The 27,605-nt window shown below is 32.2% G+C and overlaps 3 protein-coding genes across 12 annotated transcripts; 2 read left to right on the top strand and 1 right to left on the bottom strand.

Annotated features, from left to right (window-relative positions):
• The first annotated feature begins 4,781 nt into the window (after window positions 1-4,781).
• Window positions 4,782-14,358, top strand: LOC110636568 (inner membrane protein PPF-1, chloroplastic). Of its 10 annotated transcripts, none has more exons than XR_002491365.2 (14): window positions 4,782-5,225; window positions 5,382-5,492; window positions 5,628-5,702; window positions 5,826-5,886; window positions 6,365-6,438; window positions 6,566-6,670; window positions 8,491-8,598; window positions 8,699-8,802; window positions 9,358-9,507; window positions 9,588-9,714; window positions 12,127-12,270; window positions 12,701-12,751; window positions 13,847-13,914; window positions 14,206-14,358. XR_002491365.2 is itself a non-coding variant. In XM_021786374.2 (12 exons), the coding sequence occupies exons 1-11, from the start codon at window positions 4,890-4,892 to the stop codon at window positions 12,232-12,234; spliced, it is 1,359 nt and encodes a 452-aa protein (XP_021642066.2). In that variant the 5' UTR covers window positions 4,782-4,889; the 3' UTR covers window positions 12,235-12,270; window positions 13,847-14,358. The 10 variants fall into 10 exon arrangements, 3 of the variants coding, with proteins under 3 accessions (XP_021642066.2, XP_057999480.1, XP_021642028.2); XR_002491359.2 differs by having other exon boundaries at window positions 14,030-14,358; XR_009147461.1 differs by lacking the exon at window positions 12,701-12,751.
• Window positions 13,068-13,779, bottom strand: LOC110636606 (CLAVATA3/ESR (CLE)-related protein 46). The gene is made up of 3 exons (XM_021786396.2): window positions 13,602-13,779; window positions 13,312-13,379; window positions 13,068-13,207 (listed from the first exon to the last, which is right to left on the bottom strand). The coding sequence occupies exons 1-3, from the start codon at window positions 13,777-13,779 to the stop codon at window positions 13,130-13,132; spliced, it is 324 nt and encodes a 107-aa protein (XP_021642088.2). The 3' UTR covers window positions 13,068-13,129.
• A 5,811-nt stretch (window positions 14,359-20,169) lies between the features above and the next one.
• On the top strand, window positions 20,170-26,812 carry LOC110636556 (ubiquitin-conjugating enzyme E2 7). The gene is made up of 6 exons (XM_021786325.2): window positions 20,170-20,355; window positions 20,491-20,593; window positions 21,402-21,499; window positions 21,591-21,691; window positions 25,756-25,833; window positions 26,407-26,812. The coding sequence occupies exons 1-6, from the start codon at window positions 20,313-20,315 to the stop codon at window positions 26,482-26,484; spliced, it is 501 nt and encodes a 166-aa protein (XP_021642017.2). The 5' UTR covers window positions 20,170-20,312; the 3' UTR covers window positions 26,485-26,812.
• The last annotated feature ends 793 nt before the right edge of the window (window positions 26,813-27,605 follow it).

The following is a 27,605-nucleotide window of genomic DNA, read 5'->3' as shown; positions in this document are numbered from 1 at the left end:
TGCAATCATAATCCTTAAGCAATTCTACCTATCTCCTTTGCCTAAGATTAAGATCACGTTGGTCAAAGATGTATTTGAAACTTTTATGGTCAGTGAAGATTTCATAAGTCTCACCATACAGATAGTGCCTCCAGATTTTCAAAGCAAAAATTACTGCAGCTATTTCCAAATCATGAGTTGGATAATTCTGCTCGTGCCTTTTTAACTAACAAGAAGCATATGCAATAACCCGTCCATGCTGCATCAAAACACATCCTAACCCAATCCTAAAAGCATCACAATGCACTGTATAACCCCCTGATCCAAACGGAAGGGCTAACACTGGTGCAGTAGTTAAACGTGTCTTAAGCTCCTGAAAACTTTTTTCATAAGCCTCAGACCACTGAAATTTCACATTTTTCTGTGTCAACTTAGTTAAAAGTGCTGCAATACGAGAGAAGTCTTGAACAAACCGTCTATAATACCCTGCTAAATCCAAGAAACTACGAATCTCTGACACAGTTGTGGGTCTAAGCCAATGAAGCACTGCCTCAACTTTCTTCTTATCAACACACACCCCATCCTTAGATACTGTATGGCCTAGGAAAGCCACACTATCTAACCATAACTCACATTTTGAGAACTTGGCATATAGCTTGTGTTCCCGTAAGGTCTGAAGGACAATTCTCAAATGCTGCTCATGCTCCTCTTTACTCTTTGAGTACACTAGAATGTCATCGATGAATACTATAATAAATTGATCTAAGAAAGACTTGAAAACTCTATTCATGAGATCCATAAAAGCGGCTGGAGCATTGGTAAGACTAAAAGACATTACAAAAAATTCATAGTGTCCATACCTAGTCCTAAAGGCCGTCTTGAGTATGTCTTCTTTCTTGACCCTCAATTGATGATACCCAGATCGAAGATTAATCTTGGAAAAATATTTTGCTACTTGAAGTTGATCAAATAGGTCATCTATGCGTGGAAGAGGATACTTATTACGCACAATCACTTTATTCAATTACCTATAATCAATGCACATTCTCAAAGACCCATCATTCTTTCGTACAAATAACACAGGAGCACCCCATGGAGAAATACTAGGGTGAATAAACCCCTTATCTAGTAGGTCCTGTAACTGCTCCTTTAACTCCTTAAATTCTACAGGTGCCGTACGATAAGGTGGCATAGATATGGGCTCAATTCCAGAACTAAGTCTATACCAAACTCTACGTCTCGCTCCGGGGGTAAACCTGATAAATCTTCTGGAAACACATCAGGAAACTCCTTAACTACTGCAACATTCTCTAAACCTGCACCTTCTACCTGAACGTCTCTAACATAAGTTAGATACTCCTTACACCTCTTTCGCAATAATAAGCTAGTACTCATTACTGAGATAAGATTACTAGAGGCTATACTACGATCTCTCTGAAATTGAAATTCTGTCTCCCCATGAATTTTAAAGAATACAACTTTATTATGACAATCCAATAAAACGTGATAAATGGCTAACCAGTCCAACATTCATCATCATACATCTCCATCTGTCTAGCTCGATCAACCACCTCCTCATATTTAGATAGTCGTAAAGGAGCTACACGATCAATTAGCCTGTCTCGTATGCCCCTTTCAAACCTGCGAGCCTTCTTTTCCTCATTTGGAATCAAGTGTTTACCAAAGCGGGATAATTTGATAAACTTCATCTCATACTCTGTAACTGTCATGTTGCCTTGCTTCAAGGTTTCAAACTCCAAAGCCTTAGCCTCTTGAACACTATTAAGGAGAAATCACTCTAAGAATAGAGAGTGAAACTCAGGCCAAAGGATAGAACCTTCGAGTCGCCCATTCTTCTTAGAGAGATACCACTCACGAGCAACTCCCTTAAGCTGATTTCCTGCCAACATCACCATCCTAGCACTACTACAACCAATAGTGTCATAACACCTCTCCATGTCATCTAGAAAATCTAAGGGATTAGCTAATGCATCCTCTCCAGTGAACTCCTTTGGTTTTAGCTTGAGAAAATCAGTGGAGTCAAGAAATCGAGCCCTATCTTGAGCTGGTGCTGAAATAGGGCCAACCACAGGTTGTTGTTGTTGAGTTGTAAGATACTCAGTTATAGTATTAACAGCACGATTCACTGCATGCAATCCCGCTATTAGATCTGCTATAGTAACCTGATCAGCTCTAGGTGCTTGAGCTGCAGTAGCTAATTGGAATGGTTATGCCCCTGTCTTAGCTATAGGCGTCTGTTCAGATATATGATCAGTAGTTTGAGGTGGTACTTCCCTTGTTGGATCAAAGTGTGCACCATTAGAACCCTTGGCCCTAGCTCTTCTCTTACATTTAACAGACCCAGACACCTATTCATTTTAATAAATAAGTATTAAATTTGAAAATGTGAGCCAAATTAAGACAAGTGAAAAAGTACGAAGGACGTAGATATCTAAAGCAATGATAAACTAAAAAGACGTTAAGGATCCTATGCTCCGCAAATTTACTAGACCTAAACCGAGCTCTGATACCAACTTTGTCACGACCCAAAATTTTGTGACGTGACCGGCGCATAATTTAAGTATTCTTAAATCATGCAAGCCTTATAAAAGTATCTTGAATAAATATATTGTCATTTACTAGCCTAAAAAAATAGATAAAATCCAAATAAAAAAAACACTGAATAAACAACCTAAATATCTCATAAGTAAACTGTGGAGTCTCTACAGATTTCAAATAAAAACTTAAACTGTTCAATAAACTAAATTAATTATTAGCCAGGAAACATGAATTCGGGCATACCATGAGAACAAATCAAAGATTGTCCGTCTCCAGAAAATGTACTGAATATTTGGATCAGCTACAGAATTCTATTGATCTGAAACAGATAACAAACAGAGAAAACGTGATTTGAGCTAATGCTCAGTAAATGATAATTATAGCACACAACGGAAAAGGAATAGGCAGACGCTTGATTAATTTCACAATAAATTTTATATTCAATAAAATCATGCTTATGCTATCAAAATCATTAGTAAAATAATTTCATAAAACATATATATAAAAGAAATTTATTCAATAAAAATTTTATGGTACAGTGCACTAGGGTGATGATACTCCATGTTACCAAAGGCCAGATGGTAAGCGCGCTACCAGATATTAGATACCTTCCTTCTCCTTCATAGATATCAATGCATATAATACTAATGCAAACCATAAATTGCAATGATGCATGACTCAACAATGCAACTTAATACAGTGATAGTCCACACGGTGGGGCCAGATAACAGATACAGATACTAGGCATAGGTACAAATTCAAAACAGAAAATCAATTTGGACAAATCAATCAAAATCAACAAAAAAAAAATTTCAGATAGCAAATAATAACTGATAGCACAATTCCAATAGTTATTTCAATAATTCAAGAGAGTCCATAAGATCAAATTAATCTCAAATCAATTCAGTGTAACACATCGATAAATTTTATAGTCAGACATCAATCAATATAAAGACATTAAAGGCCTGTTCCCGAGATCGTAATGGCTCTAATGCAGAGATAATTGGCAAAATCAATTATTTAATCAAAATTAGAATAAAATTCAATAATAAAATAAAGCTATAGAAACTCATATGTAAAATAATTGTTAAAATACTGATTTAAAATTTCATTTAATAACAATTTTAATGCTAAGGAATTTTAAAAGGGACTAAAATGGTGCCATGTACTATAATTACCACTCACCTGAAACCTCCAAGACAATAGTTATATTCAATGAAAGAGAGACAATTTCAGCTAATAGATTGAATATTCGAATATCCTTGAAAATGGAATCCAATGTGATGAATAGAGAAATAAGAATTTATAAATTATCTGCGCACATCATATTATAAATCGTAAATATATATATATACATGCACATAATGATAGATGATGAAAATATATGTTGAGAGTATTTGGTAGAAAAAAGAGACAATAAATAAACTTTGAGAGCAAAGTTTAGCAGAAAGAGATGATTATGGTATATATATTTCAAGAGTTTTATTAATTATAGAATGAAATAAGAGTTATTATTGAACTGGATTGTTCAGATTACAAATATATATTTAATTTCAAAAATAATATATATATATATATATATATATATAAGCAGACCATTCAATAAAATATTTTTCTTTTTTTAGATAATTATATTAAATTATTGTTAACTAATTAAAATAAATAAATAAATAGATAAAAATATTAGATTTTCATAATTTTATTATATTATTTATATGCTTGCATATCTATATTTATAAATTATGGTTATAAATAAAAATTTCAAATTTAAAATCAATAAATATAAATAATGAAGAATATAATTTAAAAATTAAATAATATTTCACAATTTTATATAATAATAATTTAAAAAATTAAAAAAAAATTACAAAATCCTCAAAAAAATGTCTAGCAATAATAAAGATCAGCTCACCACTCACAATTAATTATTAAATATATTGAAAATATTAAACAATAATACTTTCTTTCTTTTATAAAATTAAATTTTTTTTATAATATAAAAATTAAATTTTACATAATTATTAAAAATAATATATACACATCGAGCGCAATTAACAATTTCTCCATTTCCCCAATCGCATTTTAAATCCAAGCAAACGGCCAAATAATCCCCTACCCATTAACGTGGATCTTAACCATTGGCTAATGAACTGCACATAAAAAAGAAAATGGCGCGCTCTGGACATTTGGTGGTTAATTTGCCCCGTCATAAAATATATCTATATATAAAAAGGGATAATTCTTCGTTCTGACTCCCACTGCTAAACTTCTTATCTCCACCACTCCTCTGTCTCTCATATGAAATTGTAGCTTTCTCTCCCTCGTCATTCCTCCATTAGCCTCTACCTCCCATGGCGAAAACCCTAATTTCATCTCCGCCGTGCATCGGCGCACCACTTTCTTCACTCTCTCGCCATGGGCTTCACACGCTCCCTAACAGGAGATTCATATCCACAAGAGTCAAGTTCAGTTTACACGAAGTTCCTCCAATTATTCAATTAGACTCCTCTATTGACTTCGGTTCGATTGTTACTAAAGCTGAAAGCCTTCTCTACACACTTGCTGATGCAGCGGTTGCGGTGGATTCAGCATCCGGTGGTGCTGCCTCCAGCTCAACTGATGCAGCTGTGCAGAAGAATGGCGGTTGGTTTGGGTTTATCTCCGAATCCATGGAATTCGTTCTCAAGGTAAGTTTTTTTAGGTTACTTTTTGGTGAAGTGTGTGTTGTGCTATTTCTTGATGTTCTTACAGTGGGATTTTATTTATTTATTTATTTTGAAAGACAATGAATGTTTTACGAAATAGAAGAAGATACTCTAATTTTGTTTTCATTTTGTGTCTAGGTGTTGAAGGATGGGCTTACATTTGTGCATGTGCCTTATGCTTATGGTTTTGCAATTATTTTGCTCACTGTTTTTGTGAAAGTTGCTACGTTACCTTTGACCAAGAAACAAGTGAGTTTCATATCTATTTTCTTTTACTCTGCGAACATTTTCACTTGTTTTTTTAATTTTAGTTGGAAATATGTCTATTTGTTGTTACCCACTGTCTTGAATGTTGCTTGATAGACATTCTCTTTTGCTATATAGGTGGAATCTACATTGGCTATGCAAAACCTTCAACCTAAGATAAAAGCTATTCAACAAAGATATGCAGGCAATCAGGTGTGGTACATTTGCAGTTGTATGGATTTTATTGAATTTAGAGATTCAGCTTGCGCACGTCTCTTTCCGTTTTTATATTTTGATTCTTCGTTGATTAATTGTGTCTGTTTATCCTCTCTCTAGGAGAGAATACAACTTGAGACATCACGTCTCTATAGACAAGCTGGGGTTAATCCATTAGCAGGTAATTAAATGGCTTCCTGAAGTTACGTTGGTTTCATATTTGAAATTTGATTAATTAAATTTTGTTTCATACTGGTCAAGAACTTATGCGTTGGCATCTAGAGTTTGTTCCCTTGATTTGAACTCTGTAAACTATCCTTCAAATAAAAGGCAATGCCAATTGGTTTTGAAATAGTGGTAAGCGTTTATTCCTTTTATGTCAATCTTGTTTATTAGATTACATTAACATCATCGTTCTTTTATACTTTTACTTTTAGCTGCACTGGCATTTAGTATTTGTTTTCTTCATTCGTAACTCAAGAGATCTTGCTTCTGTTATCTTCTTCATTTCTTAATTTATTCTTCTACTACAGCTATCTTATTCCATGTCTACTGTACTAAGTTTACAATATTTCTATGTTCAATTTTGCCAATATGTAGCAACTATTCATTGTGCATTGTGCTTAATGGTGAAAATGCTTAATAACATCCCACTCCAGGTTGTTTTCCAACTTTGGCTACAATACCGGTCTGGATTGGTCTATATCAAGCTCTTTCAAATGTCGCCAATGAGGTAATTAAGAGGTTGATTCATCATAATTCTCTTTTATGTGATGGCGATTAATATTTCTGTATCAGTGTATATGTTTAACAAATGAGTTATTGCTGATAATTGCAAACTTTTTTTTCCTTGTCCAAAGGGACTGTTGACAGAAGGTTTTTTTTGGATTCCATCATTGGGTGGGCCAACTACAATTGCGGCTCGACAAAGTGGATCTGGCATTTCATGGCTTTTTCCATTTGTGGTAATTAAACTCTATATTTTCTAGATCATTTAAGTTAAGTTGTCTTTCTTCTACTTTTATCTATGTTAACATTTGAATTCTTCCTAGATCTTGATAAAAAGTTTGACATGATTGTGAGTCTATGTAACTTAACTGCTCTAAATGAAGCACATGACAGTGAAATTTAGATAGATAATATTTTGGAGTATATTCAGTGTGGATTTCACTCATGGTCTGTTTCAACTGTGCTTATCTTCAAAGTCACCTTAATTAACTTCGTGGTTTTTTCTGTGTGTATGGTTTTCTCAAAGATATTTTTTGGAGGACAGTTGTGCTTAGGCTTGGATATAATCTTTGAAGCCTGAAACTCATCTATACTGATTTGATATGATTTTTTTGTTCAAAATCAGCTTGTTGTAAAGACATGACTGCAGGTATTGATAGGTCGTACTTCTTCCTAGTTTTATGTGGTGTTGCATTACTGCATTAATTGTGGTTTTCAAGAGGTAATTCGTCCGTTATGTACCGGGGGAAGTAATGCTAGGTTATCTTTTCTCAGTTTCAATTATTTCTTTGGTAGACTTGCTACAGTCTCTTGGCACTCAAATGTCAACAGCTGCTTTATTGAGGATTTTTAATTGGTTGAGACCTCTGTAAGTCTGTTGTTTCCCCTTCTGAGGAGATGCATAATGTGGAGATTCTTCAATAGTTGAATTCCTTGCTTTTGCTATCCTAGATTGCTTATTTGTTATTAAGGGTTGTTTAGGGAATCCATTAAAAGAAGATCTTTGTGGTGGATGACTCATCATGTGCAATGAGCATTAAAACTTTTAATGGCCCTTCAATGCATGGTCATGACCCTAGGAATTGTTTACCTTCTCTCTTCCCTTTGAGCAGCTAACACAGATCTATGCTGATAGCGGTGCTTGTATTTAACGGATTTCTCTTTTTTTCGTCTTAGTAATGGAAGCAGGATAATTTATTATCTGTTCTGTTGTCATGTTCCATATCTGTGTAGGTTTTCTGGGGGATTTTGCTCTCTTAATAGGAGGAGAAGGATATAATGTTTTATTTATAAATAAATTTGATACCTGATGTAGAACAAGAAGAACAACAAGATCAAGAGAAACAAATTCTTAAGGCACAAGGGGAAAAATTCTTTGGAGAAACTAATTCTCAAATTTTTATTAATTCTTAATTATCTAAAATATCATAATAAAAGTACTAAAATACCAAGACGTAGGTATTTATAGTGAAATAACTAGTCCTAAATGAAACTAATTAGGTATACTAAACAAAATAAACATCCTAAATAATTAAAATACCACTTCCTAAATAATAATAATAGTAATGGAATTTCTAACTAATAGAAATACTACTAATATTTCCTAAATAATAGAAATCTAAACCTCCTAATTTTACATGGAATCTAATTTCTAAAATGTATCTTCCAATACTATATCAATATCTTATCCTTGTTTTCTTTTTTTTTTTTTTTTTGCCACATATTTTCTTTTGATCTTCAAAAGTACATGTTGGCCGATAAATTTAACCTTGGCAGCTGGAAAAAAGTGAGGCAAATGGTTTTGAGAAGATTGGAAAGTTAAGTTTACCCTTTTGGTTTGGCCTTCTGCTTATCAATTGGATGTCTTTTTTTTTTTTGGCTGCAGTGGATGTATTAATGCATTTCAATTGTGGTATATATGCTTACGCGCCAAATAGCAAATAGATGGATCTTCTTTAGCTGTAGTTTACTATTAGGGAGGTGCTGCACGGTCATATTTATTTCACATTGCTTCTGCATCAGATTTGGCTAATCCAATATATAATCCATGACGCAGGATGGCCAACCACCATTGGGCTGGCATGACACTGCAGCTTACCTGGTTTTACCTGTCCTCCTTGTTGTTTCTCAATATGTGTCAATGGAGATCATGAAACCTCCCCAGGTAGAAAGGAAATGTTTTCTCTCTTGCCTTTTTGCTTCTGCATTTTATTATTCTTCGAATGAGTGGGAACGCTTGATTTTTTTTTTTTTTGATGAGACAGACAGATGATCCAGCTCAAAAGAACACGCTTCTTGTTTTCAAGTTTCTTCCTCTCATGATTGGTTACTTTTCCTTGTCTGTCCCATCAGGATTGTCTATTTACTGGTTGGTTTCTCATCAGCAATATCATTGACATTAATTGAATTTATATGTGTGTTGTATCTGCAAATTTAATTGATGTCATCTGGGCTTATGTTTCTGACAGTACTTCTTTTATTGTGGTATTCATTAACAAAAATAGTAAATTTTTATGTTTGCCATTTTATTGTTTGTATTTATTCTTTCTATTCATGTATCTGAAAAATTATGCATAACAATCATTGATGCATTGGCATTTTTTTTACTATTTTCTTTCCTTTGGGCACGTGCCATTTTCTATAATATCCATCATTAGTCTAAATTTCCTGCATGAACTATTTTGTACCTTTTGCTGTGGTATTGGACATATTGTATGTTAGGTTCTCCCCAAACTAATGCAACACCTCCACATTTGCTTGAAGAAGTGAAATTTGTGGTGGACATTTTAAGATTTAAGCATAGTCACAATGCTTGGTGTTAAACATATTTTGTCCATGTTTAGCTGTTTCTCTTGGACCTATAAATGTGCATGAGCCTCTTCTTTTGTTGATTAATCCAAAAATTTTATTGTGTGATTTTTAGGTTCACAAACAATGTCCTCAGCACAGTCCAACAGGTATGGTTACGCAAATTAGGTGGTGCAAAGCCTGTGGTTAATGAGAATGCAAGTGGAATCATCACTGCAGGACGTGCAAAACGATCAGCTTCACAGCCAGCACAGCCTGGCGATAGGTCAGTATTCTGTTTCACAGAATTTATTCTTGTTTAAGCTGCTTTGGAAGTGTGTAGGAAACAAGGATTGTGGTTGACAGGTTCAGCAAGTTGAAGGAAGAAGAGAAGAGGAAAAAGACAAGCAAGGCACTAGCAGATGAAGAGATTCAGACTCTAGATTTTGCATCTGGTTCTAATGAGGACTCAGATGAAGAGACTAAGGACAAGGTAAATCCTAAATTCTAGTTCTTCAGGCTAAGGAACCACTGATCCCATGTCATTATTTCTATCGATTATGAAATTCAACTGCCTTGAACTTACCATTTTGTCCTGATCATGTCAAACATGATACTATTTATCAGTGTTATAAAAGGCGTGCCTGGCTCAAGGCTCGCAATGCTCGAACCCTAATGCCACTGCAGGAGAAAGGCATGCGACCTTTAACAGGTGCTTGCCTTATGTGCCTAGGTTCGCACCATGTTCCAGGCTCAAGGCTTTGAAAAGGCACGCCTTATTTATTTCCAGTGATAACTTCCGAGAGCAAATGACACTACCATTAGACTCTGAATTTGTTGATCTACTAGAATCTATTGTTGATGCGCTACGAAGTTGTCAGAATTAGGGTTTTTGGTGATAAAAAGTCACCAGAATCTTATCAAACCACCACACCCAAGATTATAGACCACCCATATTTCCATTTTCAACACTCATGCTCCTTTAATCCCCTTCCTCATACATCGTTTTCAATCTTCTCACTGTATCTTTCTCAACTTTATTGCTTGTTGGACTTATCTGTTTCTAGTTTATTTGAAATTGTCCTCTTTTGTTTTTAACACCATTAACAATGCTATGTGGAGCGTAGACATACGGAGGCTCCAGTTAGACAAGTAGAGCACATTAGGTTAGAGGATAGAAAAAAAAAAGGGGTAGACCTAAATTGACTTGGAGGAGAGTAGTACAACATGACCTAGAAGCATTACACATTTCGGAGGATTTAACCCAAAATCGTTCAGAGTGGAGAAAGCGAATCCATATAGCCGACCCCAAATTTTTGGGATAAAGGCTTAGTTGAGTTGAGTTGAGTTGAGTTGTAACAATGCTATGTGGGTCCTTTGTTCTAGGATTTTTTTGAGATTGCTTCTTTGTTTTTTCCCCCTCAAAAAAGACACTAACATGCTATTTAGGTCATTTCTTGATTATTTGCCCTTTATTTCTAAAAAAATGAAACATTAACTTGTTATTTAGGCCCTCATTTCTAGGTTATCTAAAATTGCTCCTCCCGCCCGCGCCCCCCCCTCCCCCTCCGCACTCCCTTTTTTTTTTCTTTCTAACAATGCTATTTGGGTTTGTTTGTAGTTATAAAAATCTGGAGTGTATTTTTGAATAACCAAAATTTGGGTTTATTTTATTTTCTAACAAGTTCTTATATTGTTCTCTTGAAGAGAAAAAATAAATATATATTATTAATGGTGAAATCTATATTCTCAACTCAACTCAACTCAACTAAGCTTTTATCCAAAAAATTTGGAGTCGGCTATATGGATTCATTTTATCCACTCTAAATGATTTTGGGTTAAATCCTTAGAAATTGTGAAATCTATATTCATTGTATTTATTTTTCTATGCTTATTAATGCTTTATATTTTGGTTATTTTGATAAGTTTGGTTAAATAGAGTTATATATGTGATTATTTGCCAATAATTTTTTACTAAATTTTATTTTTTTGGACCCTCACCTCATTCAAGCAAGTGTCTGTGCCTTGTGCTTCCCATTGTGCCTTAATGCATCTTGCATCTTTAATAACTATGCTATTTACATGTTAAGGCTCTTAATGCTTGTCTACTGTAATAATGGAGAGGTTCTCATGGGACCATATATTTGAAGATTTAAATTTTCTTCTGCAATGCTTTTTTTATTGCCATAAATAACCGTGGTAGTCATCCTGTTCATTGGGTGGGACAAGATATCTACACCCAGCGTTGGACTCAACCCTGGCCTGATCATCACCTTACTGTTTTAATTTTCTGGCAGCAGTATGTGGGTACACTTCACAATTGAACAGTGATTGGCCTCACTGTGAAATCAAATGAGTGAAGGATTGCAGAACTGAGTTGTATGATCGTATAAATGAATGTGCTTTTGCAAGCACGTTCAGCTGTGGAACATTCTTCATATGTAACTCTTTGCTGCCATAAAGTGAAGCCCACAGTTTCCAAATCCATGATGAACCTCAATAATATTGAGAGAAGGGGTGTCCTTTGTCTTGTCACACTACAACAGGAGAAGACAAATTGGCATGAGTGAAGGGACTTTGGTAAAAGCAGGGCAACTTTGTGTCATAGTCATGTATAATTAAGTTCAGCAAGTAATAAGAGAATCTAATATAACAGTGTTGAAGCTTCATATAATCAAAGTTTAAAGAGTCAAAATGATCATAAACAAGTTTTGAAGAAATGTACGGTAGCCAAGATGTACATGAATCGAGGGATTTTTTTTTTTTTGGGGGTTCAAGACAGTAACACTGTCAATGTTTGATACAGCCTATTTCAGTTGTGCTTCGATGAGCCAGTGCAACTCATATTATTATTAGAAATTGTGTTGAAATCTTTAGTTTATAACTAATGTGAACTCTTTGACAGGGTGAAGGAGTTCTAGAAGAAGCATATGCTTCTAGTGCAAGCAAACAGGTTCCAGATATTTCTAGGCCAAAGAGAAGCAAGCGGTCCAAGAGAAGGCGTGCTGTATAAAATGACTATATGCTGATTTGATGATTGTAGTTTTCGGTGAGTCCTGTATATCTCAAGAAAATGTATTTTTGTTGATAAATAGTGCCATTTTTATGTTGGCTAATTCAATCAAAGATGAATTGCAAATCATGGAGATCATGCCTGATTATAAACCCTCGAATTCGATTCCACATGGTATGTGAAGCATTGCTTTGCTGTCATGTCACTGTTGATAGTTAATGACAGCAGTGGTTTTTTTGAAACATTAACCTGAATGCATAATTAGTGCGATAGTGATAAAAGAGGTGGTATAGGCATTCCAGTAATGTTTGCAATCACCTTATCTTCTAGAGCTGTAATTCTTATTTAGCAGGTACCTAGTTTTTTGCTTGTCCCCTAAATTTTATTTTTCCCCTGGACGTGTTGTGTATCTATATTTTATGCTTTGTCCTATGAAAATTCCAATATAGCTTGCTTTGGTTCTCAGAAATCACTTCAAAGAGCAGAGTGCATCATTTGCTGAAACTGCTTGAGAAAGGTATTTCTTGAGTGTTTCACTTTGCCTTTCCAGACATTTTATGAGAACCATCTTCTGCTGAAATTAGTTATATGAGTAAAAGATGCCTATTTCCGCTAACAGGATGTAGCGAATGAAATCAACCCATAGCAATCTCAAAAAAATATATGATTTTGGTTTGCCGGAAAAAATGCTTAATCCCAGGGGTAGTCATGCAACTTCTAAACAAATATTGATCTAAGATGTACGAATCTTCAAATAAGTTTTACTTTAGTACAAGCACACAACCTCAGGGATCAGGAATTCAGGAATTTCCAACCTAAATTAATACATCTGACCTACTTTAAGGGAGTACTGTGGATCTCTGTCTACTAGTGCTGAAGAACTGCATCCATTGATTCATTGCTTAGTTGGTGGGTTTTGATTGCCTACTGGATTGGGCCCAGATGGAGTTTTGTGAACTTTCTTCTCCCCAACCTTTATTTATGTCATTGAATAGATGCAAATGTAGTAATCGATTAAATAATCTGTATTATGAGATTAGAATTGTAATTTGGATTTTGAGAGATAGAATTCCTTACCCAGGATGGCCAAATGTTTGCCTTGTGCAATCTTGAGCTTGGTTTTGCTGGCTTGAGTTTGAAATGAGCTATAGCAGCAAAAGATAGGATTCACCGTCAGAACTTGTGAGGATTCTAGGGAGATTCTGATCAGTTATTTATTTTTTTTCCCCTTTTTATATTATGCATGGCATATTATATAGTCGAGAAATTTGCTTATTGCACTGTTGATTAGTTATGTGGTTATGAGTAGGAGAGTTGCATCATATTTACAAAACAATAATAGAAAAGATAGAAGGGATGTGGCTTGCCTGACTCAATAGCTTGAACCTTGTTATGGTTGGGGAAATGGTGTAGAGCAGCCACAAGCAGCACCCATGCTATGAGAAGACGGAAGAGAATCTGCCTACTCATTCTGGGCATGAGATGGTTCATATTAAGTGAACAGGGAAAATCTATATCATGGTGGCTTACACAAGTTTGAAGCATTTTTATGTGATACTTATTTGATAATCATAGCGCAACTTGAACATAATATGAGAATTGTTTGTTAAAGGTGCTTGGGAATCCTATGCCATTATATTGCTGAGTTGATAAGATTATAAATCTGGCTTTCTCCTCATTGTGAGTTGACTTCTCCCCTTTTATCATTACTTAGTTATCATTGCATCCATGATAAACCTTGAAGTACTTGCTATTATTTTCACTTTGATTGCTTGAGCCATGCCCTTGGCATTAGGTATCGGGACCCGCCGCTAGATATTGCACATTGAATTCCTTACGTGACAAAGGATTGCAATTCACATTTCTTTTTAGTCAAGGAAATGACATCCTCGAAATTCATACACTATGAACATCAAATTGTTGCTTGTTCTATATATACCTTGACATTTTCTTTTCTTCTTTTTTGATAAGACTTGGACAAATTGACCAAGTGGAAGCACTCACCAGCAATGCTTCCCACTAATGGTACTGTTTCTTGACTCAAATCTCTCCTTGTGGATGACTTCCGGAAATAACCCATAGATGAAATTCTAAGAAAACATACTAGTTGGCTTATTTTAACCACATTCATTGCTGGTCTACTTGCTTTGCATTACATATAAGATTACAAAGTTACCTTATCACATTTACATGTCCATTTCGTCCCCTGGAGTCGTAAACATAATTTGCAGACCCCTATATGGAATCTTTTCATGGGGTGTGTTTGATACCTACAAGTTTTCTGAAAACTAAAATCTGAACTAGTGATTTTTCTCGACCCTGTAATCATCTTACCCGATGGTATATGGTTCCATACTGGATTAGAAAATATTTTAAAAAATTATAATAAAAGAAAATAAAAGACAGCATTGAATCAGAGATATTTCTCTGCCTAAGAAGTCTATTCAATGGAAATGGAAAAGGAAAAGAAAAAATATAACCGTTCTTTAAAAATAAATATTATAAAAAATAAACTATTATTATTTTTTAGTAGAATTGATTGGATTGAGATTCTTTGAAACTTTTTTACTGCTGATGAAGGGCTGGGCACTGGAAAGGACAAGACAAAAGTATAATGCATAAGATATTTGCATAAACAAGAGTCTAATTATTTGAAGCGAAATCAGCCATTGAGATGGGCATTGCATACAGTTGAAGATGAATGCTAAGATTAGGAGTAAGCACAATATTCTGATAAAAGAAAACAAAGGATTAAGCACGATATTCAAAACAAGTGGATCAAGTAGCACCCTGACAAAAAATAGCATTTGTCCAAATATGGGCCATGGCCTATGTAGATTTGGGTCTCTAGGGACATGATTTCATATTAGCCCAAGGGCCATTAGACTAGTGGACGCAAATATAAAAGAAACTCAAAATAGAGATTGATCCGAAGCAAGGGATAAAAAAATCTATCTTTATCGGCTAGTTTGAAACTACAACTTTGTAAGAATTTAATTTATTTTTAAATATATAAGAAAATGAATATAATTCTTTTAATTAAAAAAATTATTGTAAAAGAAATATGAATCAGTTCACAAGTAATATCTGTATAGCAATTCAATTTAATTCTTTTTTAATATATGATTTATTTCAAAATGAGCTTCTATAATATTACGCCTCAGAAATTTCGCATGCAAAGCACGTGGCCATGTATAATTTTTTTAAGAATGAAATATAGTTTAGCGTACAAATATTTTAAATTTATGTGCAAAATTTTTACTATTACTTTTTTGTGGATTTAACTTTTTATATTATATTATTTTCTATAAAAATTAAAAATATATTAATAAAAACAATCCTATTATTGAAACTAAAAATTATATAAGAATGCAATTCAATTGATTTTTTTGTTAATTTTTATATTTGGAATGAAAAAAAATTTAATTCTTTTTAATTAAAAAAATATTATTTTAAAAGAAATAAAATTAAATATTATTGTGTGAGAATTTAATTAATTTTTTTTTAAATAATTTATTTTCAATGAAATCAAAGAAATAAAATTATAAGAATATAATTAAAATGGTAATTAAAGATTTAGAGATTTTTTAATTTTTTTTTGAAAGCTTCATAAGGTTTGTCGATATCCTCTTAAAGAAATATAACATATTCGCATGTTATCTTTGCACAAAACTACCAATATTATTCAATAACATATGCTAAACAACTTTCTAGCTATGGTGTCTAAGAGCTACTCCAAAATTCAAAAAAAAAAAAAATTAAAATTAATTGAATATCCCGTGGCTTTATACCTAACCATCAAAAAATTAACCTAAAATCTCATCATTGTATTTTTGTCAAATTTTAATTGTCACAAACAAATCAAATAGAAATTAAATTGGATGTTTAATGAAAATTTTCTCATGAATTTCATTAAATTATGCTTTCTTACAATTATAGAACGTGAATGAACGTTGATTTATTGTGTTTAATTTGTCAAGATCCGCATCAAAAGAATATAAGAAATCAATAGGCTTATAAGGATAGTCGGCTAATTATCTAATTAGTTAGTTCTAACTTTTTAATAATGATTAGTCCTAATACGAATACATTCGTCTCACTTGTCATGATCTTTTGTCTTGGTCCACTCATTCTTCTTCACTCGTTCAACTTAGTTCAATAATACCATATCAGAATAGGTTTGGGCTTGGTTCAATTCAAGTATCAAAGTTTTTAATGTTGTCACTGCGTCAGTTTAAGATTTTAAGAAAGAATTTCAAGTTAGAATGTCAAATAAATTTGTTATTTAAGTATAATATTAAGAGTCTCACATCTAAAAATTACAAAAAATTCAATGGGCTCATAAAAGTAAGAGGCTATCTAAATAATTGGTTAATTTTTACATTTTACCGATGATTGGTCCTACCCCTAATAAATTCATGTCAAAAATCACACTCTTACCTCTGCCCACTCGTTAACCTTCCCTTGTTTAACTCATTAGTTAATATAGTATCAAAGGGGAGCATCAAGAGTCTACGTCTAAATATTAAAATATATTTTTTTATTATATATAAAAGTATTTCGTTTTTTTCCTACGGCTGGATTAATCATCAATTTTCCAACATCAAAATGACCGAGTCCATAGATTTGATTAAATTCATTTTCACCTAGATGTCAAACACAACTCTGTCATTATAGACAACTCTTAAATGTTTCTCTAAATCATACTCAGGTTTAGCCCAATAAATTTAATCCACTTGTTCAACCATTTTAACTCTCCCCAAAAATAGCCAATGCCTAATATTTTTTTTTTCCTCTTCTCACTAACCTTATTATATTAAAAAAAATATCTCTCTCTTTCTCAAGGCACCCGTTTATGTCATTAAAAGTATTAAAATGAAATTAAATTGATAATTTTGAATTTATTAAAATATAAAAGCCTAAATTGAACTTATTTATACTTTATGAATTATTTAATTCTGTTTGGCATTATTGTTGAACTGCTATTGAAAAAATTATTTTTAAAAAATATTAAAAAGTATTAAAAAATATTAAAAATTAAATTTAATAAATTTTAATTATAAAAATATTAAAATAATAAAATAATTTTTTTTAATAATATTTAAAATAATATTTTTATTTACAAAAGTAATTTTATAAATAAACAATTAAACTTATTTCTATCAAGGATTTGACTCAAATAGCTGTAGGCTTGGGGTCTCAGAAGTTGGGGTTGTCAACTGGGCTTGGAGTTGGGGGTGGGTGTTGCCTATAGCTATAACTATGGGATTAACAAGACAACCGCTAGGGCCCATGGACTTAAGACGACATTATATGGGTATAAAATTTAGGTCGGTTTGATTTTTTTTTTTTTCAGTTTTTTAGTTTTAATAATTAAATCAAATAAAAAATTTTATTTTTTTAAATAATTAAAATTAAATAAAAAATTTAAAATTCTAATTAAAATGATTCAGTTTTATTATTATTATTATTTTTAGTTATAATTGAAATTTACTTATCCTTAGTTTTCAGTATTTCCCATTTGGTGAGATTTTCCATTATAATATATCACATTTAAGGTAAATGTTCTACTTAGTTTCTGAGCTAAAAGTAGAATTTTTGACAACTTTGATGCAGTCTCCAGTTTTATTAGGGTCGACCTATTGTATCAATTTATTTTTTTAGGGGAAGCTTTTGGCTGAACTAGGTTTCATGATTTTTCTCTTTATATTGACGAAGTTTTCATATAGAAATTTTGGTATTTTATGTAAGTGTTATTGATTTATTATTATTATTATTTTGGTAACATGTGATTGATTTATTTTCTAATTACATCATATTTCAATATCCATTATGTAAAATAATTATAATTCTGTTATTTTTTTATATGAAAATTAGGGAAATGAGAATTCCAAACCAAATCAGGTTAAGCAGTAACTGGTTGAAATTAATTCCCATTTGTGTTAGTGAAGTTAATTTCCATGTTGGTGCAAGAGAATGTGTTAGAATTTAGAGTTTTGGAAGCAATAATTGAAGTGTGCATTTAATATAAGTGTCAATAATTGAAGCAATAAATTTATGTATTTATTATATATTTTAATTAATTTTACATAATTTTTAAAATAATATTTAATTTAATAATTATAAATTTTAATTTTATATAAAATTAAACTTATAATAAAACTGATGATAATGATTTATTTTTTCGTTGTAAAAAAGACAGCTTTATTATTTTAGAGTTGGATTAAAATTAATCAAATTTAATTTTAATTTTTTTAATACTTTTTAATTAATATACTTAAAAAATAACATTAATTACTAAAAAAATCTTGAAGTTTATTAATTTTTATAATTAAGCTCTAAAGTCTATATAATTTTCAATTAAATCTTCATGCTTGATTAATGTTTTAAATTGATTTCGATCATCAAAAAACTATTAGTATATTTAATATAATTTTACGTTAGCTGTCATACCATCATTTGATGAGTCATAGCAAAAATTCAAAATTTGCGTTAATTGTAAAAAAAAAATGTAAAGTTTACTAATTTTTATAATTAAATTCTAAAATTTATATAATTATTAATTAAACCTTCACATTTTATTGATGTTTCAAATTAATCTGATTGCTAATAAATTATTAGTATACTTAAAAAAATCAGAAGTTACAAGTCAAATTCTATTCTGCAGATACAACTACCTTATCTCTTTCTAATTAACTTATACATTTAAGTCAACACTAACAAAACTTATTCACTGTTACTCTATATATATGTATAACAATAAAATAAGACCTTAGAAATAGAGTAAAATAAAACAAAATCAAATTCTTCGTTACCCGTACAATCAACTATTTCTTCAAATAAACTATTTCATTATTAAATTTTTTTTTTAATATTTATCAATACATCAACTCGACTTTACATGTCATTATTTAATGTATCATTTTAATTACACTTTTAACTAATCTGTATTTATTTTTCAATAATTTTGTTGTAAACCTCATCAAATTATGTAACTTTTTTCTTAAGAGCATTTCTTTAGCGAAGTAAATGTATAAGTAGCTCTTTCTCCGTGCTATTGCAAGGTGAACCAAACAATTGAAAGAAAAAACAATTATTTCCCTAAATTAATTATTCATTAATATTAGCTATTAATAAATTTATAAAGTAAAACTCCCAATTTAAATAGTAAAAACAAAAGCTATTATAATTATCTGTCAAGTACTATATATTAATAATTTATTAACTTGGGTTAATTTAAGACATTAATTAAATATAAGAATTTAATTAAAAATTATATAAAATTTAGAATTTAATTATAAAAATTAATAAATTTCATAATTTTTTTATAATTAAATTTAATTTGAGATTTTTGATGTGACTTCTTCAATAATGATATGATAATTGACATAGAATTTTCATTAGGTATACTAATAGCTTATTAACGGTTAAATTAATTTGAAATATTAATTAAATATAAGAATTTAATTAATAATTATGTAATGTTTAAGATTTAATTAAAAAAATAATAAATTCCAAAATTTTTTTGCAATTGGCTAAAAAATATTTTTCTCAACAGGTCCAAGTCGACCGCACTCTAGGCAATATTGTAATTTCACTTAATCCTGACAAATACCGTACCATGGGCACTTCCTCTTTCAGGAAACAGAAAGGGTAAGGTAAATTCCGTGAGCCGTTCCTATGCTGAAAATTATACTCTCTTTCCATCAGGAGACCACTTTGGTAACTGACAGTCATGTCATGGCGGTTGATATCAGCGCCACTGAAAAAAGGTCACAGAATCTTTTATCTTACCTCACTTAGGCCAACCGTCAAATCAGAAGCATGTTACGTGTCAAATATCGATTGGACCCCTGGAACATGTGAACATAACGGTTGTATAGAATCACAACTAAATACCATGTGCCTCCGCGCAAATATAAACACATACCTGTGAAAAAGAGCAGCAGTCCACATACAGAACCTTCTTGTTCCTATCTATCTATCTATAAATGCCCACGAAGTGTCGGCCGTTTAATTTCTCTCTTTGTTTGATTCTCTCTCTAGAGCGTTCTTTCTCTGTCTAAAGCTCCTCTAATATGGCGTCTCAAGCTAGCCTCCTCCTTCAAAAGCAACTTAAAGGTATCAGCCAATGGGTTGTTGTTCTTGTTCTACTTTTTTTTTTTCTTTTTCTGTTGGTGATTCTGTTTGTTTTGTTTTCTTGAGGGATTTTTGATCGGTGTTTAATTTAATTGATCGGGGTTTTGGTGGGTGCAGATCTTTGTAAAAATCCGGTTGATGGGTTCTCGGCGGGGTTGGTTGATGAGAATAATATCTTTGAATGGAGCGTTACCATTATTGGACCCCCTGATACGCTTTAGTAAGTGTTGTTTTCTGCAATTTGATTAGCTTAAAGCTTATTTCTTTTCTTTTTGTATGATTATTGATTTGATTGAAGGGTTGCTTGATGTTGATGGTAATTTGTGTTCTTGTGTTTGATTAGATAGGATTAGGGGAGGGCTGAAGTTATTGCTTTTTATTAGAGGATTGGAAATTTGATTAATTGACCCGGATTTTTGTTTAGAATGCGTGGGTTTAATGTGGTGAGTGCGTATTTGAGGGGTTTAGCCTGATCATGTAGTTGATATTATCATAATCTTTTGTAGTTGTGGCTTTCTCTGAGAAACTGTACGAATATAAAATATTTGACAAGTTTGAGAATGATTCGGTTAATTAAAGTCCATTTGATTTCTAAAATTTTCATTTTTCAATGTGGTTGTCTAAACTTTCAATCAGGACGAGTGATTGGAGTTAAAGAGTTTGGTAAAAGCTTGTTTTTTGATTCCTATGTGTTGGTTTAACTTCTAAAATGCATTCCGTCGAGAATTATTCTTGCTGTTTGGTTTTGAAATTTCATAACTCAACCTTATTCGTTTGTTGGCTTGCAAGTCTATGTGATTGGTTGATTCTAGTATTTCATTTTCCATGGCTCTTTGAGCTAGCTAGTTGAAAAAGTGTGATCAATTAGAACATTTATCTAGCTCTAGTTGTTTATTTTTTGCATTTTCATATGGGATTGTCTTTTCAGTGTTCTGTGTGATCAACTAGAGCATTTATCTAGCTTAGTGTAGAGTATTGCATGATGTTCATTTCATTGCTATGATTTCCTTACAAATCTTTGATGGCAGTGAAGGGGGATTTTTTAATGCCATTATGAGCTTTCCATCCAATTATCCAAATAGCCCTCCAACAGTGAAATTTACCTCAGAGATATGGCATCCTAATGGTTGGTTGATTTTTTACCTGTTTTAGATTGATTTCTATGCTCTTATTCTTCCAATGGATATGATTTGATTTACTTGTTGCTTTCATTGCAGTTTATCCTGATGGGCTTGTTTGCATATCAATTCTTCATCCGCCGGGTGATGATCCAAATGGCTATGAGCTTGCAAGCGAGCGCTGGATGCCTATCCATACAGTATGTCGTAATTGCTTAATTTATCAATGAAGTCTTTTCATCTGAAGTCTTTAAACGAAGTCTTTATCAAGTATAGCAATTTTGAATGTTAAAATTTTTATAGGCAACAATTTTTTCAATGTGAAATAAAGTTAAATATTTGGTCTTGGATCTAAAACTTTTATTAAAAAATTCATACATAATACTCTATTGTTTCATACAAGCTACATGTGTATGTAATTAAAATTCTGAACAAACTTTATTGAACAAAAAACAAATTGAGAGACATTACTAATTGAAAAATCTTCCAACTTTGGATTGTGTTAAGATTTAAGAATAATAAGAATAAAAAGAAAGGAAAGAAAAGGAAGAGAAGGGAGAGAACCATAGAGGGCTACGTCTTTTATTTTCATTAATTCCAAAGCAAATTACACACACACACACACATCTAGTTTTATTTTATTTATTTAACATTTACTTAATTACTACTACTTAATACTTTATAGTTTGGAAATGCAGTCATTTTCTCTGCTTTGACCCAATTTATGATGCTATCAAAGTGAAGTGAAATAAGGGATCTAAATAATGATAGGGGCTAAACTATATTATATTTATTATAAATTATTATAAAATTTAGAAATTTATATATTATTTTATTATTATTTTATTTATTTTTAATTTTTTCTAGGGATATATATATACACAATTCTTTTATATGATTGTGCTATACCATACCGACTAGGAGTCCTTTACTAATTAGGAATATAGATCCTACTATGGTTACTCTACTAATTAAGAATATAGATCCTACACTAAATAGAAATATAACTAAATATAAATATTGACTTTCTATAATACTTCCCCTTGAAATAGAGCATGAAATCTCATCAATTCCAATACTCCCTCTTGATGAGATTCTTTTTAGAAGACTGCAACTGGTCGAGTGATCTCTCAAGTTCAAACACAAAGTATCAATGTTGTACCAAATTTAGAAATATTTACACCAAGATTCGAATACTAAAAAATAAACCCTCCCCAAAGATGATGCTGATGAGGAAACATCAACATAAAGCAACTCACAAGGTTGCACTTCCCTCTCCGAAGGCGATGCCAGTGAGGAAAAACAACGAAACAATAGGTGGATTTTTACCCAAACAGCTCATATGGCTGCAATATAGTGGCTGTCCAAAGTTCAACAAATCTTCAAGGGAGTTTCTAAATGGGGCAGAAGCTTACAGCGCTTGAATCCCCTCTTAAAGATGACCCAGAAGTCCAGAAAGTGTCTGAGAGACACCAGCTAGTCTTGATAGCCAAACAACCAAAAGAGCCTCTAAGAGAAGGTAACGAAATTCTGAAGCAAAACGCAACCAAACTAGGGAATGCACCCACAAAATTACTCCAAATACACACTGGAACCTTCAAAGGAGTACCAACAGTAGCTCACCCACACAAACGGGGACCAATGGTTTCCTCAGAAGTTGCAGCAATAGGAAACAGAATACCGACCTCAGTCAATAAAGAAGCATCACCAAATAGAGGCACTGAAACCCAAACCAACCCACTCTAAGACCAAAGCAAGTACCAAAATAACACAACAAGAACAGTTACCTGAAAACAAAAGTGAACCAATTCTCAAAGCACTAACAAGAGTGCAACCAACCAAAACAAAACTTAAATAGAGAGCTACAAAGTCCTGAAGGAGAGCCTATGTGCCAGACCAGAAAATTCCAAAACCAGAAATTGGGTAATGCACCAATAGAACCCAAAAAAGAAAAAATTCTGAAGCTTATCCAAGTCCCACAAACAGAAAATTGGAAATACCACTACTGAACTGATTAATCTATACTGTAGCAGGACAGTGCACCAAATCAACCAGCAACTTATGGGACTGCTGCACAAACTCCGAGGCAACGTTGGGAAGAGAAACCGGAGGGCAGGAGCTTGCCGCACGTACTTTCAATTGCCGGGATGTGAAATAAGGCAGAAAAACAAAAGTGGCGCGTGGGGGCCATTCGTTGGAGGTCTAATGACGGGATCTTGATGGCTGGCCGGTTGGTGGCCTAGACGTCCTTAGGGACAGGCGGTGAGACAAACAACTAACCCTAGGTAGGTGATCTGAAAAAACCAGTAGGTTTGAACCCAAAAAATTGACAAGAAGGAAGACATGAAGCGGGGCAGAGACTTAGAAGGGCAGTATGTGGGTGACAGAAAGCGGGGGACAAAATTCAAAAATAAAATTTCCAAAATTTTATGTATGTTGTGATACCATGTTTAGATTTAAGAATAATAAGAAGAAAAAGAAAGAAAGGAAAGAAAAGGAAGAGAAGAGAGAGAACCCAAAGGGCTACATCTTTTATTCTTATTAATTTCAAAGCAAATTACATAGATATATATGTACAAAATTCTTTCCTATAATTGTGCTATACTATACTGACTAGAAAATCGAATATAAATCTTACTATAGTTACTCTACTAATTAGGAATATAGATCCTACGCTAAATAGAAATACAACTAAATATAAATATTAACTTTCCATAACAATCTGATATTATAAAATTGTTGAAGGTTTGAATTGTAATGTTTTAGTTGTCAGGACTTTAATTGAAATTGATCCTTTACTGCAGTTTTTTTTTTTTTTTTTGGGTAATTCCTATTTTAGAATGTGATAAAGCAAAACATTACGCGATCTGCTAACACAATTAGGTAAAATCAGAATAATAAATGGCACTAAATAATATCTACAAAAAGATATTAGAGACCAACAATAAAGCAAAACAAAAAAAGGCAGAAACTAGGTAAAAGAAGAAGGATCTGAGTCTATTTGATTATTGTGGAAAACAAAAAAAGTCATATGTTGCTTACTTGCTTTTAATTTTAATTTACAGTCTTAAGGGAAGCTTTATCAGGACCATTTCACAACAAAATAAGGTAGAAATGGTTAAACTTGATTTTTAAACCAGTCAGGTTCAATCGGATCTGGATAGGACCCATGGGGGAAGAATCCAAATTCTGCCTATCTGATTCTATTGATTCGCCATTGATTCATGGTAATATGCAGTTCTGTAGTTGGGTTTGTATCAGCAAGGGAAACAGAGGGGATCAAAACGAGCTGATGGATTTGAATCAAGAACTGGCATATTCTAATTTAAAAGAACAGAGTTTTAAAGCTATATCTAGAAAACAGTTTATAAGCCAATTGAATGAAGGGGAAAATGTCTCCTTTATGTGGGATTCTGAGTGGTCTTAATACAACTAGTTTGGGATTAATGCTTCGTTGTTGTTTCATTTTAAAAATGTCTTTTTGAATAAGAATGGACGTGACTGAAATAGGCAAGAGGCAATTTCCATAGAATAATTTTATGCTTCTAGGAGCAGCTTGATCTTTGATATGTTATATGGTTATTTGCTTCCAGTGCATTTTAAGCTGAATCCTTATATAGAACCCCTTAGTATAATGCTATGTTGAGCGTTGACTTTATTTACAATTGATTACCATTTTATATCCTTTTAAAGTATATATAGAAAGCAAACGGTATCAAACAAGATGGATTTCACTGTCATCTGTCTCCGAACTCTGAAACAGCCTTGACATGGAATGTTAATTGCTTCTATTGTCTGCTCTCAAATTTTGTTTATTCCTATTCTGTACTTTTTTCTTTAAATTGCCAAGATCCATTAATTGGTTATTGTAGAAAGAATTACCTTATCACTAATCATTTATGCCTAGAAATCAATTTGGTAGCAAAGAACTATTTTTACAGGTGTATAGTATCAGGCTTTGATGTCTTGATTGTATACAATTAAAGAGATTTAATTGGTGTGTGTGAATGTACCATGAGATGCATCAATTACCCCTCTCTCCCTCTCTCTTAAAAAAGAGTGGAATATTTTTTTTTTCCCTTTCTTTTTGATTGGCAATGTAATTAAAACCAGCATTCTTAGTTACAAACTTATAATGCCTCTATAATGAAATACCTTCCTGTTCCCTTTGGTTCTGGTTCATCATTTGAGAAAACCATAAAAATGTTTTTGTATGTTTAACCATATTTGTTAAGCATGATAAATCTTTCCATTTCTGGGCCAGGTTGAAAGCATAATGTTGAGTATCATATCAATGATTTCCAGTCCTAATGATGAATCCCCAGCAAATGTTGAAGCTGCAGTAAGTGATAATCGGATATTTTTTCACCTTCTTATATTTTGGCAACATGACTCTGTTCAGTGAAGTTTTTAATATTTTTGTTGTTTTGTTTGCATGTAAATTCTTCCCATGAATTATGTATCAAATTAGCTAATCATGATGCTAAAAGGACAAAGTGGGCTGATTTATTGTTCTCAACTTACTGGTTTCTAATGAGACAAGTTAACACGTTCGCTTAGGACACAACTGACTATGTATAAATATTCATTGTAATTCTGTGATATCTGTTTATGGATTATGGCTGTTCATCAAATTACTGGACTGCTTACTCTTCTAACTTGCCATGCATTGGATTGTTTTTTTATTTGTTATTGGATTTTGCTTAGGACACAACTGATTATGTGTAAATATTCATTGTAATTCTGTGATATCTGTTTACTGAGTGGGAATCCATTTGCTTTATAATTCGGCCAAAAGAATTTAATACCTTCCATTGCGGTCCTTTCAGTCAAAAAGAAAGAAAGGAAGAAAGAAAGAAAGACAAGCTTTGCTCACCCATTTTTGTTGTAACTAATAGTCACATCTCTTATGCAGAAGGAATGGAGAGAGAGGAGAGACGAATTCAAGAAAAAAGTTGGCCGCTGTGTGAGAAAATCACAAGAAATGTTATGATCCTTCACCAACGTTTCCTCGCTGTTCGTGTGTACCAAGGAATGCCTTCATTTATTATGGTGGGATTTTGTGGAGAGTAGGGGAGGGAGATTGTATCACAGGTTAAGTTGTTATCCTTGTAGAACGCATTTGAAATTCTCACTCCGATCTCTTCATTTACCTTTTCCTTCGAATGGTCATTGTTATATCTCCAGAACAGCTCTGTACTGCAAGACATTTTGGCTAGTGTTCATCCCAAGTGGTGTTGTGCGTCCATATTTCATTTTTTTAGGTCGGTGATGTCACTTTGAATTTTGTTTAATGTTACGTTTTTGGCCATTGAGGGTTATTGCACGGAGTGACTTTGGTCATGTCTTGAAGATTTTGGCTGTGGAGGGGTGTGGTTGCTTGTGTTTGTGCTCAATCAAGTGCTTCGTTTTTCCACATTTCCACTCCCCAGATGTCGTTGCGTGTTACTCATGTTCCAGAAATTATATATAAAATTAATAAAATGATGTTTCTTGTTAATAAGTTTCTATTTACTTAAAAAGGAAAAAGAAAGACTAATGCTGGTTTAGATAAAGTAAGGTTGTGTTTGGGATTATTATTAAAAATATTGTTAAAAAATGTATTTTAAATATATTATTTTTTTTTATTAAATTTAACATGCTTTGGTTATATAAATTCTAAAATAATTAAAAATAAAATTTTTTATATTTTTAAATAACATCTAAAATAATTTTCACCTTGTATTGATCAGGCAAATCTTTCAATGCAAAAGACTTGTATTAATACTTTTTAAAAAGAAGATTTGAACCACAATCCTAAATAAGATTTCATTATAAGAAATTAATAAAAAAGTTACAAAAATCACTGATGAAATATATTTATATTTTGTAGATAATTTTTAATCATCTGTCAATAAAATTTTTTTCCCATGAAAAAGCTTTTCTTGCTAAATTTATTAATAAAAATGCCGTTAGCAAAATGAGATTTGTTGTTTGTGATTTCGTAAGGATCATTGACCAGTAATGATTTGTAAACTATTTACCAACAAAAACAAAGTGTCATAATACATATCTACGATTACATTAGTTATTTGTTTTTTATTTTTATATTTTTAATTTAATTTTTAAATTAAT

This window comes from Hevea brasiliensis, chromosome 1, assembly GCF_030052815.1.
Source record: "Hevea brasiliensis isolate MT/VB/25A 57/8 chromosome 1, ASM3005281v1, whole genome shotgun sequence".
NCBI classification, from domain to species: Eukaryota; Viridiplantae; Streptophyta; class Magnoliopsida; order Malpighiales; family Euphorbiaceae; genus Hevea; species Hevea brasiliensis.
The sequence above is the reverse complement of the archived record's forward strand: the minus strand, read 5'-3'. Positions and strand labels throughout refer to the sequence as shown.

Excerpts from the sequence above, each read along its gene's own strand:
- LOC110636556 (XM_021786325.2), top strand. The coding sequence starts at position 20,313 with ATGGCGTCTCAAGCTAGCCTCCTCCTTCAAAAGCAACTTAAAG. Across the intron at positions 20,356-20,490 it reads CCTTCAAAAGCAACTTAAAG|ATCTTTGTAAAAATCCGGTT; the intron begins GTATCAGCCAAT and ends TGGTGGGTGCAG. Across the intron at positions 21,692-25,755 it reads GCTGGATGCCTATCCATACA|GTTGAAAGCATAATGTTGAG; the intron begins GTATGTCGTAAT and ends TTTCTGGGCCAG.
- LOC110636568 (XM_021786374.2), top strand. The coding sequence starts at position 4,890 with ATGGCGAAAACCCTAATTTCATCTCCGCCGTGCATCGGCGCACCACTT. Across the intron at positions 5,226-5,381 it reads CCATGGAATTCGTTCTCAAG|GTGTTGAAGGATGGGCTTAC; the intron begins GTAAGTTTTTTT and ends TTTTGTGTCTAG. Across the intron at positions 9,508-9,587 it reads CCAGCACAGCCTGGCGATAG|GTTCAGCAAGTTGAAGGAAG; the intron begins GTCAGTATTCTG and ends TGTGGTTGACAG.
- LOC110636606 (XM_021786396.2), bottom strand. The coding sequence starts at position 13,779 with ATGCTTCAAACTTGTGTAAGCCACCATGATATAGATTTTCCCTGTTCA. Across the intron at positions 13,380-13,601 it reads GGTTCAAGCTATTGAGTCAG|CTCATTTCAAACTCAAGCCA; the intron begins GCAAGCCACATC and ends TTGCTGCTATAG. Across the intron at positions 13,208-13,311 it reads CAAACATTTGGCCATCCTGG|GTTGGGGAGAAGAAAGTTCA; the intron begins GTAAGGAATTCT and ends ACATAAATAAAG.